General features: G+C 41.6%; 1 protein-coding gene across 7 annotated transcripts in view; it reads right to left on the bottom strand.

Annotated features, from left to right (window-relative positions):
- AFG2A (AAA ATPase AFG2A) overlaps positions 1 to 18,298 on the bottom strand; it is a 161,651-nt gene that overhangs the window by 19,407 nt on the left and 123,946 nt on the right. For 4 of the 7 annotated variants that reach the window (XR_014851556.1, XR_014851557.1, XM_085057831.1 and 1 more), the window contains one exon: positions 12,876 to 13,040. The exons of 2 other annotated variants lie outside the window; for them this stretch is intronic. Coding sequence is in view for 2 of the 5 variants with exons in the window: in XM_085057831.1 (XP_084913957.1) it covers positions 12,876 to 13,040 (165 nt within the window). In the remaining 3 variants the exon portion in view is untranslated. Of the gene's footprint in view, positions 1 to 12,875; positions 13,041 to 18,298 lie in introns of those variants that run through there. One more of the 7 variants, XM_085057837.1, reaches the window with a different exon arrangement.

Below are 18,298 nucleotides of genomic sequence, written 5' to 3'. Positions count from 1 at the left end.
GATAGCTCATCATAGTTCTGTTTTCCAGATCCACGGAAGCATTTTCCCTCCCTCCACTTCTTTTTACAAAGCCTGTGCCTGCCTTCCCTTCCTAGCCCCACACTCATCAAAAAAAAAAAAAAAAAGTATTTAGGTAATATAATCACTTCTGTATAAATGTAGATAAATATATTCTCAACTGCTGAGCACTGTTTCCTTTCCCTCTGCCTGTATGCTGGGTTAATTAAGCTTTCCTTAAATGTTGCATATGAATTAAGAAGAAACAAGCAGCAAAAACCCCCTCATCACTATTTTCAAAGGAAAGGAATCTGGTGCTAAAAAGTCCTGGCAGGCTAAACATTAGTACAATAAAATTCCTGGCTTTCAAATGGTAAAAATCAAGTGACTAAAAGCTCTCTCTTTGAAAAATGAGAGACTTTCAAGAAAGACTGTTCCTGTAGGAAAGAGATACTTTCAGGAATCATCTTAAACCCAAGGACGAATTATTAGTACCAAATATAAACCTCAAAATAGACTCTCCCTGTTATCATAATGCAAATATTAATGCGTACTGGCTGCTCCTGCCAAATGTTATCAGCGTTGTTCCGATTCACAGGGAACAACCTGTTCCGTGCAGATCCTGACTGGGCTGACTGGACTTGGTTTATCATTTTAACACCAGGATCATTGTTTTGTTCACCTTCGGAAACCACAGCAGCAGCAATGATCACAAGGGGGTCCTGCATGGTCTCTGTGCTGGCTCTGCTGGAAAAGCCTGGAGAGCTCCAGGGCTGCCAGTTAAGTAGAGCCACTCCTGTGGTTCAGGGAGGTGTCACTGGTCATGGCTCCCACCACCACATTAACTGACTCCCTTTATTTACTTTATTTAGCTGGTTTTAAGCCCTTTTTTAATAGGTTGAATGACTTCTGCTGTACAGTACAGGATCAGAATGGCACTGAAACCAGCACCAGCCATTCCCAAGTGGCTCAATGCAACCTCCTGGTAACAGCCCTCAGGAAACAGGTCCCAAAACAAATGGCTAGCCACAAAACACACCACCTGCGATAAAGCCCTGGAGCTATTTTGAATGTAGCTCCTCATTCTGAATCCGCACATGGCAAAACCAGTCCTACTTCGTATATGGCAAGCAATAAGGTGAACTGTAATTTGTTCTGCCTCTTAGTTGCATACAGATACCACTGGATACAGCACTGAATGTCAAGTCTTATGTAACAACGGATTTCAAATTATAAATGTCACCAGGCATCATTTGAGGCTTCAAAATACAGTTTACTTGTTACCAAATACGATGTGTCAAGTGATTTATCAAATCCTTAAGAAACCAATGTGACAATCCAACAATCCATCCTATCTCCCAGCAAGTCCAGGACTGTTTCCAATCAAATGTATACTGGCAGAAGAGAGATTTATTACAACACTTTCTTAATGCTATGTCTTATATTTAGCAAGTGTTTCTGTCATGCTCCACATGGAATGGTTTGAGTTGGAAGGAAACTTAAAGATTGTCTTGTTCCAACCCCCCTGCCATGGGCAGGGACACTTTTCACCAGAACAGGTTGCTCAGCGCCCCAGCCAGTCTTACCTTGAACACTTCCAGGGATGGGGCATCCACAGCTTCTCTGGATAACCTGTGCCAGTGCCTCGCCACCCTCTTCTTCCATATACTTATCTAAACCTTACAAGTTATTTATTAAATCCTTTGCACATGCAGAACTGAAGGAAGCTGACTGCTTTAATTCACATCTAGTTAACTGGTACCCAGGTAATGAAAATATTTTTGGTTTGAAATTACTACAAAAAGTAGTACATCTCCAAGATGAATTTCTAAAAATACTTAATATTAGAGGAATAGGTAAACATATGATAAAAGCTCCTCCATGGCTGCATAAGTAAGAAAGGAGACACAAATATATATACACATTTACACATTTGTAAAGAAAGGGTAACACAAGTAGAACACAAACTCTAAATGAGGACGTGAGTGATCATACTACCAATTAATTTCTAAGAAGCCTCTAACAAAAGTTGAAATCTTTTTGCATCACATGAGAGAGATTTTGGCTGTATTTATACATCATCCTAAATAAAGTGGTGGAATTGTAAAGACACGACACTGTTTGAGAATAACGACAGGAATGAAAAATACTTCTGCCCAGGACTGACATTTACCAATACAAAATACCCACTTTTGCCATTGTTTGAAGTAAGGGAAGCAATTAAAGTGCACAAAACATTTTGATACCTGCACCCTACTTCCTGCACATGTTGGTAACCAAGGGGCTCCCTCTCCCTCCTTTCGTGCTGTTCATTAACTCTCCACAATAAACACCATCCTCCCATATCACACGTTTGAGAGCACTCTGAAACTGGGAGATTGGGCAACAGCACTGCTCTATGCAAAACCAGCCAAGTCCAGTCAGGAAACAGATTAATTTGAAAGCCTTAATTAATGACTGAATGTTTATACAGCCAAGATTTATGAGTTACAAGGAAGTAAGACCAAAACATAACACTCCCTCCCGCATGCAAGCTCCCTCTTTAATGGTAAACAACTAGCCTAGGGTAAGATACTGTCTCAATGCTCCAGTTCCCTTTCTTATTCCAACTTCCAAGCACTGACAGAAGACAAATTAATTTCAAACTTCTTTTTTTCTTTTTTTCCCGCTCCTCTATAAATATTGTTAATAATAACATGGTTTAATGAAGACAAGCTATAGAATTTTTTAATAAATAAATCAAGGATCTTTTTTAGCTCATGGATGCAAAGATAGTATATAAGAAAGAAGAGGAAAGGAAAGAACAGAATCGTTTTTGTATGGGTAAGTTCACAGAACTTATTTTCTTGTGAAGAAAATCAGAAATGAGAAAGGTCTTTGTACACATTTATAAGCATATGCAAAAAACTCTCCTAAAGTCACCCCAAACCCCAGGTTTTTCAACTTACTTCACAAATACTTTTGCAAATTTAGTAGTGGCAAATGTTAGAAATGAAGAGCAAGTTTCCAGCTTTTAACATTCTGACTATATTCCATATTCCACTTCTGAGAGCTAACATCTCATTATGATGAGCTCTTGCTATTTGGATATTAAAACAAGACTGCCAACAACGCTTCTTTGGAAGTCCTCAGGCCTTAAACTAGAAAAGTCAAAATCAAGAGAAAGTTTGTTCTCTCTTGTTTACACTAAATTACCACACGCATTTTCTTGCCTTGCAAATTCTGTTTCACTAACAAAGCGTGGTTTGGTTCTCTGACCCTTGGTTTATACAACACAGAAATACACAGAAATGACCACAGAAATGGCAAGATCCCCTGAAATGAGGAGCCTGTGATGAGCCTTTCAGCCATACTATGCCCTCCCTGGCATGGGGACTCCCCAAAACACCTCTCTCCAGGTACACAGCCACAACTGCCACTTGCCCAGGTAACCAGAAATATAAGTGGCACGTGGCTTTTGGGTTTGGGGTCTGTGTTTTTCACTTGCTTGTGGCACTGCTGAACACCCAAGCCCCTGTCACTGCCTGCCATGGGAAAAATCCCCAACAACCTGTCCTCCTGGCTCCTGATCTTTGGTCCCTCATCCCCGGCTGAACAACAAAAATCACACTATGCAAGGGAAATCAGCTGCTGAAGAGACTGAGAAGAAAGAGATTTCCTGACATGGACTCACAAATACTTGCAAACCCACAGAGTTTGACCTATGAGCTAGGTATAACTTTTTTTTAACCCCTCTTCATTGGTTTATCATCACATGAGAGCTCACTGGGGGCTGTTCTGGAAAATGATGAAGTGGGTTTATCCCAGTAAAAAGCACAAGAGGACAAAACAGAAGACTGAATGCCACTCTCCCTCTCTTTTCCCTCCAATGGTGTGTTTCACTGTGCAATGTTAACGTAACAGTAATTTTCTAGTTTTATCACAAATTTACTTTGTTTGCTAGGAAATGAGGTAACAAACACCACATCTGTAAGACGCCAATTACTTTGAGAAAATAACTTCCACCCCCACCTTCCTAAATAAGAAAATAAACAATCAAACAAAACCCAAAGCAGCTCTTTTAAACTGGACAAAATGCTCTTGGTTCTCCTCCCCCGACAATGGGGATGTCAAGACCAATTAGCACTTGCAGTCATCTTGGGGTTTGCTCTGTTTTCTCCCACTGCAAGTGGTCAGGCCAGATCCGATGGCTCCCTTCTATACACGCAATGCCATGGACAAATTACAGAAGACTAAAACCTGAAAGGCTTTTTTCCTACCCAGCTATCCTTGACATTTTCATTACTCAAAGACAGGAAACAAAAAGCCTAAGCTGAAAACTAGGTGATAGTTTGAAAAAAGTTTAATTAAAAAGTAAAACAGACCATGGAATTGCTTCTAACATAGCTAATAATTTGCTGCAGAGTTATTATTGTGCTGTTTCCATCTGCCAATAACCTTTTAATCCTTTTGCCAAAGGCAATCCAAAGCTTTTCCATATGTATTTAAGGGTAACCGTAAAAGATAACTTGGAAATAACAACTTCCAACTTCTGCTACACCAAAATCAGAGTTACAGCGGTGCTTGTGCCCATCAGCTTTCCAGCAAGGCTCTGGAAAACAGAAGTTACATGGCAAGAATGAAAATTGCCCTGTTTGACAATGAAGGTTTGGCTGCAAATATGTGAAAGGTTCCCTGTTCCCACATTCAGCATCAGTGATTATCTTAATTACTAACAACTTCTCAAATGGTTTCAGAATTAACACCGAGGAGCTTAATCCCACCAAAAAGCCACCAGCTCAAACAATGCCATTGCTAAAGTTTGTGGATAAAAGAAGAAAGTGAAACAAAAGCAGACATTTTGACTATTCTTTCCCAAAAAAATCTCTATCAGAAAAATAAAATTACACATAATCAAAACCTCTTTGAAAGGAATATAGCAGAGTGCATTTTCAAACTCAAATAACTTTATGGGATGACAAGCGCATAAGCCTGTGGCTTACACACATTTTTAGGGACAGGAAGTATCAAAGCATATCACAATTAAAATGTTAAGAAAGAAACCAAACACCCCCTCCCCAAATATTTTATCAATAATGATCATCCCTCCCAAAACAAACTCAAAATTCACTTTACACAAGTGAAATATTATTTCTGGCATGGGAGAAAGCAGTGGAAGCAGAATAGTTGGTGCATGTACTACACAATGGTAGTTTTACTAGTGAGAGCATTTAAGCTTGAAATTAGGTATGTTAATTGTTCAAGAAATTCACAGTCTATTGTGATTTGATTTTATTAGATATTATTATTCATTATTAGGTTCCAAATGTTTTCAGCTGAAACAATGACTTTTTGCCGATGACTGCCAAAAGTAAACATCCTATTTTCCCTGCACACAAAGATACCAATATATGTTCAAACATTTTAATTCACACACACACCCGGCTCTCCAATCTTTGCAGTTCAGTGAAGTGTAAACAGTCAGAGTTGCCATTAAAATAACATGTTCTTCATTCACAGCAACAATAGCCAGGTAGATTAATAGGCTTTTACACCTGGGCCCTATTATTCCTCTGCCATTCATTAACATTTCTTCTACCATGACAGCAATTTAACTGGCACAGTCCCAGAAACACAAGTAGGTCAGCACAAGGTGTTCCTCTGGATGCTTTCATCTGGTATAAACATCCTGAATTAGCCTTCAGGTACTATATCTAAATATTCCCAGTGCCAATTAAGATCATAATCAGAACTATTTCAGATTTCATTGACCAAATACAACCCATGGTTTTGGAGGGCTGATTCTATTAAGGATGGAAAGTAATTCCACTGCAGAACGGGGAAGCCTTCTGCAGCTCTCCTGGCCAAGTTGATGGCAGAAATTATGCCTTGGTGCTACCTCCTTGAAATCACAAAATCATGAAATGGCCTGGGTTGGAAGGCACATTAAAGATCATCCAGTTCCAAGCCCTGCCATGGGCAGGGACACCTCCCACTAGATCAGGCTGCTCAGAGCTGAACACTTCCAGGGATGGGGCAGCCACAACTCCTCTGGGCAACCTGTGCCCAGGCCTCACCACCCTCAAAGAAACAATTCCTTCATGATAATCTAATCTAAACCTATTTTCTTTCAGTTTGAAGCCATTCCCCCTTGTCCTGTCACCATGTGCCCTTGCAAATAGTCCTTCTCCTTTCTTGCAGGGTCCCTCCAGGTACAGGAAGGTCACAATTAGGTAACCCCAAAGCCTTGTCTTCTCCAGGCTGAGCAATCCCAATTCTCTCATAGGAAAATTCCCCTTTTCCTCATAGGAAAGGTGCTCCATCCCTCTAATCAATTTGGTGAACCTTCTCTAACTCAGCATATCCAAGGGAAAAATAAATATGCATGTAAAGAAAGATAAATTGAACATTGAGGATGGACAGTCAGACTTTCCATACTACTAAAATTAATCAAGAGGCACTTAAGCAAGCCAGACTTGCTAATCTTAAGGGCATGGGAAAGAGCAATGGATATGAAAGAATATTTACTTCTCCCACGCACCTCCACCCCAGTTTATGAAAAAAGTGGATACAAATCAATGAAACAAAAAACTTTAGACATATCTTCTGCTAATGTACTAAGATATACTCAGTATTTACAGCAACTTGTATATGTTGGATCTGGCCCTGAAGTTGTATAACAGTGAAGGACCAGGAATCCATTTTCTCTGAAGTGCAATGACTTTTTTGTGACTTTCTCCAATTTATATGCCTTGTCTTATACTTTAAGACTAGAGTTAAGTCAAACTCCAAGCAGCAAGTTCACTCCTAACCACATTATCCCATGACACATCATAACTTATGAGATCAAGTGCCAGCACTACAGGTTTAAATCAGAAAAACAGGTCAGTGTGAGGAAACAAGCACGTATTATTTTTATTTTCCTTTATTTTTAACATAAAAGCCAATTCTACTACTCTGAGCTGATACAAGCATTTGTATTACACCAATGAAAGTACTTCAAAAGGCAGAAATAAGCCAACACTTTCTATTTCTTCCTGATCACTGCAAATGCAATTTTCACTCTGAATTTTGCATACCCCCACATGTGATCACTGCTATACAGACAGCGTATGCTTTAAGACACTGAAGAATAATCCCCACTGTCTGATTAAAAAAAAAAAATTTAAAAAGTTAAAAGTTGCTAGAAATAACTCACAGGCAAAAAATAAAACTCAAAGAAAACAATAGCAGTCGCCTTAAGAGACATATTTTTTCCTTCAGGAATGAATTCCCATCTGCTTTTAAAGAGCAACATGTTTTTCCATTGCTGGGAATTACAGCCAAACCCAGGACAATAAAGCAGCAAAGCCAGAGGCAAGAGCACAGGGCAAGTGAAGCTGGCTGACAGAGGCTCAGCCTAGGTCCTTCTTTAATAAGGCTGTATGACAGTGGCAGCTCAGCAGTGTCCTGCTGCGCTGGCAGCACACTCCCCTCTGCCACCCTCAACAACCAGGAGCTCCTGCCATGGGTTAGGCAGTGGGGAAATGGGAAGGAAAAGACAGAGAAGGAGGCAAACAGCACAGCTGGTGCTGCTGGTAAAGCCAGGCATGTCCCCTGGCCTCAGCTGGCTTGGTGAAACAGCAGCTGGTTTGTACAAGCTCATGGGAAGGGAGCTTGCTCCTGACACAGGTGATGCCCCTACTGGTGTTCTTTATCCAAACACTAGATGCAACACCAAAGAACCAAGAGTGCTCATTTACACAACCTGGGTGGATGACTCCAATAAAGTAGTTAATGAAGAAAAATACATTGAAATCAGCTGTAAAGTTCCTGCAGCTGACCTGTTTCAGCATTTAAAGAATCAAAATATCAGCTCTTTGGGCTTCATGGGAAAAAAAAAATCTCAGGTTTGAAAAGCAAGCAAAATTTCATACCTCAGCACTGTTTGGTGCTCATTCAAATTCCCTCTGGCTTTTTTCCCCCCAAGTTCCTCTGAGGATCACTGTTCTTTGAGTTACTTAGGAAGCAGTTTCGACTGTGTCCTCCTGAGCTGTTAATGGGTCTGACCTTTTCGGAAACACTAATGTCCCTTCAGCCAGATGCATTAAATCTCCCCTGCTTGATTAAACTATTAGCAAATCATTATCTCACTGAAGGAGAAAATGTTCTTTCCCAGATGAGCTTGCCATGCATAAATTTCAGTGCCAATACTCCCCTCTATACCAAACCTTACGTTTTGCATGAGTATGCTGATTGCCAGCCATGCTCTTTATCCTCACCGGGTAAGCACACATAGTACTGTATCAGGCCTCAGATGAGACACAACATGATAAAAATCTGTCCACTTTGGATCCCATCTCTGAAAAATGGGCGATGGGAACCGGATCTTTCTGAAGTGAGTGAAAGGAGAGCAGCAAGAGGCAGAGCAATGCCCCAAAGTCCTGCTTTCAGCACTGCCATGCCAATGCCATTCCCAGACATCCCCAGGTGCTCACACTGCCCTCATTCCCAGTCTGCCCAAGCACATTCCGCACGTACAAGGCTCTTGCGAGACCAGCAGCAGGCAAAATCCCATGGGAAGTCCTGTGTAGTTAGTTATTTCCTTTCCGGTGATTCATCTCGTTTATCCCAAACACTAACATTTGGAAAACATTCCCAATGCCAGGTATTTCCTCACCTTCCAGACACCTGCGCCAAACACATCCTTAGCACTGATAAATGTGTGTAGGAAGGAGGTGATCCCATGCTACCCATATTGGATGGGATGAAGGCTGAGACTTTTCCTCACCCACCCACACAAAAATGTTCCGCTTTCATTGAGTGATATAAATTAACAGATCCTCTGCACCATTCCAAAAGAAACATCAGAGGTTCATCTGAGGCCTTAATCTTGCTGCATTTCAATATGATGGCATTCCTCACCTTGAAAATCACGTTTCACTGTAATACTTTAGGCTACTATATAGGATTGAATCCATTGCCCTTTAATAATGTTAGGCAAAAAAATCCTTTTCCTTAAGTCTGGAAGGTCTTTTCCTTCATGTAGAGCTAGATGTAAAGAAGATAACACATCCTTATTTTTTGAATGTCCTTTTTTCCCCAATGTCTAAACACTCTCTCTCCTTTATTGTAGATGTTCTTTACTAAATAGACAATTTTTTCCCAATCTCTTAAAAGAGTCTTTACTCTCCTGTGCACCTATACTGGAACACATCCTCACTCCTTTTGTACTTACTATTTGTACTTACTATCTTCCTCTCTAAGAAAGAGAGGAATTTGGAAAGTGTTTGGTTGTTTGGGGTGGTTTTTTTAATTAAAGTTACTAGTTTAACTATGTCAGTATCTGGTAAACAAGAACATGCATGTTTTGGAGTACATATTTTAAGAGTCAAAGACTTGAGTTGATTTGAGCTACTTTACTGCTGCAAAGATCTTTTTGGCATCACATCTGCTCTTATTCGAGCCAGAGCAAACCTTCATCAGCTTGCTTTCCTTCCCTTTCATTTTCTGTGCTCCCATTGGGAGTTATTGCAAAGTGAGAAAGATATTTTTTACATTAACTGTTCCACTTTGACTAAGAACCACTGAAAGATTTACAGGTTCCAAGATTCCCTCTTTACTATTGTGTCCTGTAAGCATGGAAACTGATAATACTATAGAAACCATGCCAGCCTTGGCTTTCACCATGACCTGCTTTCCACCCATTTTAAAACAGTCAGCCCCATTATCTTATTTCTATAAGCATACTCGTCTGAGGAATATTGTCATCATACCCAGATTATTTAATTTTTTTATTACTTCCAACCAACTTTAAACACAAAACAACTCAACAGCTGATTTCAGTTTCTGCCTTAAACCTCCCTCTCTGCCTTTTAAATTGTAACAAAAACATCATCTGACTGCAGCTCAGACAATAAAAGAACTTCTTTCACTCTACTGGGTTTATTTTCCTTTTTATCACCTACTTTCTGGAACAAAATATTTGTCCAGTGGGGATATATTTTCTTCTTGTCGTGCTTGTCTAATCCCAAATTGAAAAATGGAGCACCTGAGTTTGTGGAAAGTCCATCTTTCCTAAGGCGAGCTGGCTGTGGCAGCACCATGAAAACAAGCAAACGAGACCCAAAGAACTCACACTGCTCATACTTAAAAACATTGCTTTTAAATACTTCTGTGGTCAGATCTTTAATTATTCCTACTTCAGTGGGGAATTGAACATATAAAACTTCTCAGCATGACGTACAAGAGTGAAAATGCTCTAGGAAAAGCTGTGATCAAACTGTGAACAACCTCAGAGTGAAGACATTCTAATTATATAAAACCATTAAAAAGTTATCAGTTTCATAAAAGTTGGACCCCCTGCAATTTTGTCCAAAATAAAATGCAGCATCCCTGAAGAAGAGCCCAAGCACTGCTGCAGAGCACTACTTCAGACGGGTCTGGAAATTAAGATTTCAGTCAAATCCAAATATTTCCAGAAAGCGGAGGATTTCTTTGACCTTCAAAGTTAACTGTACAGACATTGCTCCTCTAATGCCTTTTTTTATTACTTTAAACTTCACTTACACATGAGAGAAGAAAATTGTAATTCACCCTCATAAATTATCCTCAATCTTCCCTCACATGAAACAATGGGGAGTTATCACCCTATTTTGCTATCTTGATATATCTTTAAAGGTAGTCATTAAAAGAAACATACATCCAGCAGGTGAACAGAGATAACTGGTCATAAGTGATGACACACAAAAATACACAAGCATCTGATCTGAAAAGGGGCCAAGTTGGAAGCCAGATGCACACTGAACTATCCACTTTACTGGCTGCTTATTCAGCTCATGTCAGGATGATTCAACGCATCTTTACACGCAACTCCCTATTCATGCAGCATTTTCTAGCCACAAAACCAGGCATTTTCCATTTCTTTCTCTAAACAAAGGCTAGAACAGTGGAATGGGAACTTGCCATTCAGCAGCGGAAACTATTTGTAAAGCTGGGAAGCTGGAGACACTGGGAAGAAAAGGCTTTAATGAAACTGGCCACTGTGTGTGCCAACTGTCAAGACTTTAAATATTCTTCCAAGGAACCCTGACTGAGGCTTTTTCTGTAGTTACTCTTTACATCCCAGTTATTATAATACTTTGCATGATGCAAAAGGATTAAATTCGTGAGAAATGCCATATTAGAAACAGGCAGCCTTTTTCTCCCCCTGCAACCAGTCTATAGCTGCACTCGATGACCCATTAACTTATTTTTGGTTCTGTACAAAGCCAGCACCAAGACATTTGTGACTCATTATCAAGCAGGCACTGGAATTCACCACTAGCTTTTCAGCTGATCCAGATGCAAAGGAAATCCCCATATGCTTGGAATTTCTAAAATACAAGTGCTCCCGTTGTTGCCTGGTAAGGCAACAGTTGCCATATGCAACAGAGGATATGTTTATATTTACATTTTTGGAGGCTTGTAACTCAGCCAGAGGCAGATAAATTTTCCCAAGTTGTGTCACTGTCCCCCAAATATAAACATAACACTGTTTCAGGTCACTGCTCCAAAACGTGGAGGCAGTAGAGCTGTGACAATTTTCCAGACCAACACTTAAGCCTGAAATCTTTTTATTGTTGCCTTTCTTTTCATTGTAAGAGCCCACATTCTGAGCAGAAAGATGTGCTAGAGAAACCAGCTCTGATCACTACACAGCTTCCATTAATTCATTCATTCCCAGAGTGCAGTCTGTCCTGTGCTATGGAGGAGGAAAACTCTCGTGGGTTTGGCTCTGGTGTGTGCTGTGACACAGCCTCCCAAATGACCCCACAGCACACACAGCCAGGGGTTATTAGTAGGCAGCACAGCGTTTTACAATACACCAGCATTTAAGTGACAGCCAAATGAGCAGAAGCCTTGCCTGGGAGCATCACATTCAATAACCGATCCTTTGAGAAGGGCCTTCAGCATTACAGCAATCACACAAATCCTCCACAATCACCCAAGGAAAAGGTTTATCTTATTTCCCTGCCCTTGTAAACAGCACACAGAAAGATGGGGAGCCAAGGCAAACACATCACATTTTCCACTCTGCTGTGGAAAAAGCAGAAGGTGACTATGTAATTAGATGATGTGATAATGCAGACACTAGGGCTGTCTTCAGCAAGGTGGAAATTCTGGTATTTCATACCTTTCAAGAGCTCAACTTGGCAACCTTATTAACATTCTTTGAATTTTTGAATTAAAGTAATTGCTCTCAATTAATTAAAATGAGGAAAGAATGAAATATCCTTTCACGAGACACTGACATGAATAATAACCAGGGAACAGAGTGGTGACCACAAATGTAGTGATACTTATTACAACTACCAGCATCAGGATCTGAGAAAGTTTCTCCTTCTGCCTAGGACAGGAAATAATTGTCTGACATCCATTGTCAAAAGCTAAGTAATAGCGACAAGCTACAACAGTAAGTGCTGCTGTGAGGTCTTGATTATATGGAATAGGAAAATACAAGCTTCAAAGTGACTCCTTTGCAATTCCCATGCACTGTTTATAATTCCATTTCCCCTCTCTCCACCTGAGGCTCTCAGTCACAATCCTACACTCAAAAGATTCCTGGAGATGTGAGGGAACTGTTTGGGCAGTCTGGGAGAACTCGCTTCCACCTCCCCCTCCACTCCTGGCAGCACATCCTTCACGACACCACCTGTGATTGTACAAAGTCTCACTCTGGAAGAGACCCTTGCCTGGCAACACTCCTATGATGGGGACCTTGAAGAAAGAAAGCCCCAGATTGCAAGAGCACAGGGATACGTGAAATACTCCCTTTCATAATTCCCACTTCTCAGTGCTCTGAGAAGGCTCAAGGAATATCTGGATATTTGAGTTCAACTTTTAACACCATTTTGTGCACTGACTCCTGGAAGTTTTACCTCTGCTCCTGAGTATTTCTGTGTATGCTCCACAAGCTCGGCCAAGCAGACTTCATCATCCACTGGCATGGACTGAAAATGAAGCTTGAAGATTTCCCTGCGAGTGGCTGCATCTGGCAATGGCACATAGATAATTCTGTCTATTCGCCCCGGTCTGAGCAAGGCCTGCAATGAAAGCATCACAGCAAAAGTTACAGCACATCAAGAAAGTAAAAAAAACACAGCTCAAAAACAACACCACCACCAAATAACCAACAATTTCAGCAAAAGCAAGAAGCTGCACAAGAAAAGACTGTAAGGCTACTCAGCTTGTGAAATACCAGTTTATGGAAAAAAGGAATCATAAAGGAACCACAGTCATTTTCCTAAAATAATACTTTTAGACTTGTTGCAAGGTGTGCTGGAATGTCAGGACTTGGCAGAAGGACAGGTGGCAACGGACACATCCCAAGTTCAGATCTTCCACCAAGAGAACGAGCGGAGAAAAGAAGGGTTTTGTTGAAGTAAATCTTACACTCTGGATCCACGTTGCTTTATCCCACATTATTAGAGTTGCACATGCTTACAGAAGAGCAGGTTACTCTGACAGGCTTTTCTATGCAAAATAAGCTAACAGACAGAGGTCAGCAATGCCCAGCTTCATACACACGTTTGCTTGGCCCTGCACTTTGGCTGTCCAGGTTTACTCAGACTATGTATCCACTGGGAGGTGGGAGGGTGGCAGAGCAAACAGCAACAGGCCACGAAGGGCAGAGTGGAGGGTTCAGACCAGATGGGAGGAAAAAATTTCTAGAAGAGAAGCACAGCCTCGGGGCAGATCATCAGGGAGGCTGTGAAAACTCTGCCCTCAGGGGTTTTATGTCTCAGCCAGAGGAAGCCAAGCTCTCCTCGATCTAGTATGGTGAAAGCCCTATGTGTGCAGGAGCGGGATCACTGGGCCTCTGCAAGCTCCCTTCAAACAGCTCTTTGGATAGGGTCAAAAAGTAAACTTTATCTATATATAAAACAATTATATCCGATACAGAGGAGAAGCCAAGCTCTTAAATTTATGAGAAGAGAGAAAGCTCATTTCCCTATGTTTATAAAAAATCTCCAAGATTTTTGAAAACCATCTACAGTAAAAAAGTAAAAATCCCTCCCAGCCTTTCTTATTTGACATTTGGAAAAAAGGAAAGCAAAATACAATAATCCCGTGCACAGCGAATGCACAAAAATAGTATTTACACTATTTTTTAAAAACTGAACAATGTTTATAAGATTCAGCATGTAACCTAAATTGTTTTTATGTTATGGTTCTCCCTTGGGTAGACTAGTTTGAGTTCCAGATGACTAGAGATATTGCATGGCTGTCCTGGGCTGTCAGCCAATAAGTCTTTTCCCAGCCTGATCATGTCAGTGAAAGTCATGCTGAAAAAATAGTAGGAAAGAGCTTTCCTTCCTGCACAGCATTGATCAAGTTAACACCCTTCCTAGAGTTTCTTTAAAAAGACTGTGGTGCTTCAGAGTGGAAAAATGTATCCTGAATGTTAAGAGATGTCCTGTTATTTTTAAAACAGAACATGAAAACTCTCAGCAGAAAGCACACGGCCCTGTGGTGCTGCACTGAGCTGCGCAAGGACAGAGCAAGGCTGTGCTGGGAAGACCAAAGCCCAGTACGCTGCAGAGACCAGTGCTGGATCCCTACAAAAGAGAGCAAGAAACAAGCTGTCCACTGATATTTGCTCAGCAGACTGTGCTGTTTTCCACAGCACTCCTGATAAACCCACCAAAGAACTCAGCTCACTGACAATATCTCAACCAGTGTGTAATTCAGTGTCTAAATCCTGTATCAGGATGTTGCCATTTTTTGCCAACACACTTGAAAGAGAAATTTGCATGTTTCAAGACTAGGCTTGGAGGGAGAGGAATTAGACTGCAATTGTGTTCTGTGTGCTCTTAAGGAAATGCCTATAGCTAATTCTATTACTTAGAAGGAACAAGAAACATTAACGTGAGTACAGTGGTGCGCCTCTTTCAAACCAAGGCAGGTTTCATCAGGACGCCCAGGGAATTAGAACATTTTCTAGAGCCAACTTAGCTTCCCACTGATGAATGACCAGAGCTGTTGTGCAGGTGGGACAGGGAAAATGTTCAGTGCTGATCAGCTGGGAGCAAGCACTCCATTTGCCTGGTTTTCAGTTCCAAGACATAACAAGCACAACTGCAGATATAACACAGTGAACATACTATTTTTTGGTCAGTGACTAAAATCTGTGTTTCCTCCTGTTTGTCCCCAACGCTTTGTGTTTTACATATGGTCATAGTCGGAGGCCCAAGTTTTATGCATGCTATCATTACTTTTTTGCTCCAATCAGGCCCAAGGACCTTATCCAAGGCGACCAGATATGCTGGGAACTGTACAACAAAAGCACAAGTCAGTCTCAGAAGCACTCGCTGGTTGTATCAACACACACAAAAAGGGGAGAAAATATTCTGTAACCTCAGCTTGAGACAAGAGTCAGACTCCCTCCAGCCCCTGGAGACAAAAGCAGATTGAACTGAGAGCTGATCTCAAGCATCCCTCCCGACGTGGGGACCCTGGGAGACCCTGGGCACAGCCTGACTGCTCCTCGCACTGCAGGCATCACCTTGGCCCTTTGGCAAGCCACCAGTCTTGCCCTATGCATGCTGCTGAGAAGCTAGAATCAGCAGGAGAGGGTGAGGAAGGGCCTGCCTTGACCCACTCTGTGTTACTGCAGGAAAAAGGCTGGGGAGGGGCTATTGCTGGGCTGCAGAGCTGCTCTGCTGCTGGCTGCTCGAAACACAACCAGAAAGCAACAGCAACTCAAGGCCTCTGTCGTTCGCAGGACTTCATGCTGCCCTCTCACGCTTTTGTTCTCAGCATACTTCTCATGGAGATGCTTGTCCTTTCTGGCCAAAATAATTCAGAACTCAGAATGGAGCTGCCTGCAGCACTGCAGGTCAGTAAGGGAACAAGACATCCCTCATGATGTTTTTGCTCAGTGGAGGGAAGTGAGCTCTTCCTGGGTTGCTTAGGGAAGCCTGCTGAGACACGTGATGTGGACACCTGCAGAAGTGGCGTCACTTCAACCCCGAGGTCCAGGACATGCTTACCAGCAGGGCTGAGTTTGATAGGTGCTGGCACCACCTTTTTCCTCAATACCACTTTTTGTACATACCTAGAAACTACTGCTTTCCTCAGTGGGATGTTGCGTGATCCAGGCCTCACTACAGGTAGGGTTTTGGAGGTGGCTGCTCCAAGCACACCATGACTATCACGGGCCATTCCAGAAGACAGAGCTTCAATCTTGCAATGTGCACTTCGAAAATGGGATGGAAAGCAATAAGGACAACCAGGCCACCTCCAGACAAGCCCCACTGCCCTGGGGTGGGTGCACTGTGGTTAGGTGGTGACCCACTGGCAAGGCATGAGGTGAAGGCACCTGGATGGATGAGGAGGAGGGATTCAGCAGGAGCAGGCAATGGCTTGGCTGAGCAGGAGCAGAAGCAGGAGGGGGAGGGTGAAGAGTTGAAGCGGGGCTGCAGGTCCGGGCAGATGCGGCTGCCGGAGTGTGAGATGAACCGCTCGCAGCTGGGAGATGCAAACCCGATTTGGGGCGAGGAGCACACAGGAGGTGGGAAGTTGACGGGGCCAGAATTAATTGATGTGTGCGCAGAGCTACATAACTCACTGATGTCGAGATGCAAGGCTTGTATAATTTATGTCGGCCAGAAAGGGCACAAAATTAAGTAATTGGGGTTTTGCTAGAAACAAGAATACTTCCAAACCAGAATACTTCGTACCACTAAGCAATTCTTCTGGAGGTTTATGTGACTTTTTTGTTGTTACCACAAGAGTCATGAAAGGGGTCTAAGTGCTTATGCATTGAAAGCTTGTGAGTGGTACACAGATACAATGCTCCTCTGGGGAACACTAGGAAAGTAGGATAATTGTCATGTAATACAAAGTTATCATCAACAGCAAACCCACAATTTTTTAAGGAGAAACTACTCCCCTTTCAAAAAGAAATATTTCAATTTTTTTCACTATTAGAATGGAGTATTTCCTCAAAATATATAATTGAAAAAGATAGCTAGGTCAAAAATGTGTATTTTGAGTGCAATTATGAAGATAATTATTTCAAGAAAGAAATTGATGTTTTGATACCTTTAAACAGCTAAAGGCTGGAAAATACTTGTGGTTCCTGTTAAGAATGGACCAGATCTAACCTTAGGGCTTTGCTAATTTTCCTCCTCCTCCACTTTCCTTCCCCCCCCCCAAAAGCATCTACCTTCAGTTAGCTTTTTCAAAAGGTCTTTGGCCATTTCAAAAATCACATTGTCAAAGAATGCAGAAATACAACACTAGCAGAAGCATAACCAGCGGATGAGCTTTCTGCGCGACAGAAAAAAAAAGAATTTTTCTACTGATATATCTCCACAGCCATGCTTAGTTCATCAAAAGCATTCTTAATCAGATCTTACAGCAAAAAGTCACACATGAACTGTGCAAGAAGGTAACCTAACATTAGAAAAAATAAATACAACTTAAAAAACCCCAAACAGTAAGTGGCATATTGAAGTGTGTAAGAGAAAGCAAGTAAGCTCAGCAGGTACAAAAGCTCATCAGGAGAATCAGTGTTACTGCATGTTCTCGGCTGCAATCAATCTCCACAAGTAGGAACAGATTTTTATACTAAATTTAAGATACTTCCTTTCAAGTAAATACATTGCTTTTAATGCAGAGCCTAAAAAATGCAACCAGAAGTTTAATTTTGCCTTTGGAGTCCACTGGGATTAGACCACTGATGAAAATGACAGAACTGGGAATAGTTCCTTTGTAACTAAATCCCTCCAGTTTAAATTAACAATTGCTATTTAGGAACTGTGGTTGTGGCCTCTACTTACATGGACTCCTCAATACAAGAGATGCTCTACATCTTGTAACCTCATTGGGTAATGCAATTTTTACCCAATGCAATTGGGTAATGCAATTACCCAAAATTTCATTGGGTAATGAAATTTTTTCACTTCTACCATTACAGTATTTGAACATTTCTAAATAATTTTAAAGTAATAGAATCCGAGAATCAAAGAACAGCCTGGGTTGGAAAGGACCTTAACTATCATCTCATTCCAAGTCCCCTATTGTGGGCAGGGACACTTCCCACTAGACCAGGTTGCTCAGAGCCCCATCCAACGTGGCTTTGAACACTGCCAGGGATGGGGAATCCACAGCTTCTCTGGGCAGCCTGTGTCAGGGACTCACCACCCAGGCACAGCCTCCCTGTAGTCTGTGCAAGCAGTAACTGTTTGTGAGATGCTTTCCATGGTTTTGCCCACATGTCAGGACAGATACGTTGCAAATGTGGGAAGTGTTAAGGCTTTCTTGTGCCATCATTTATCTCTGGCAGCAGTGAAGT

This window comes from Lichenostomus cassidix, chromosome 4, assembly GCF_008360975.1.
Source record: "Lichenostomus cassidix isolate B80296 chromosome 4, HeHo_3.0, whole genome shotgun sequence".
Taxonomy (NCBI): domain Eukaryota; kingdom Metazoa; phylum Chordata; class Aves; order Passeriformes; family Meliphagidae; genus Lichenostomus; species Lichenostomus cassidix.
Note: the sequence above shows the minus strand (reverse complement) of the source record. Positions and strands in the feature narration are given on the sequence as shown.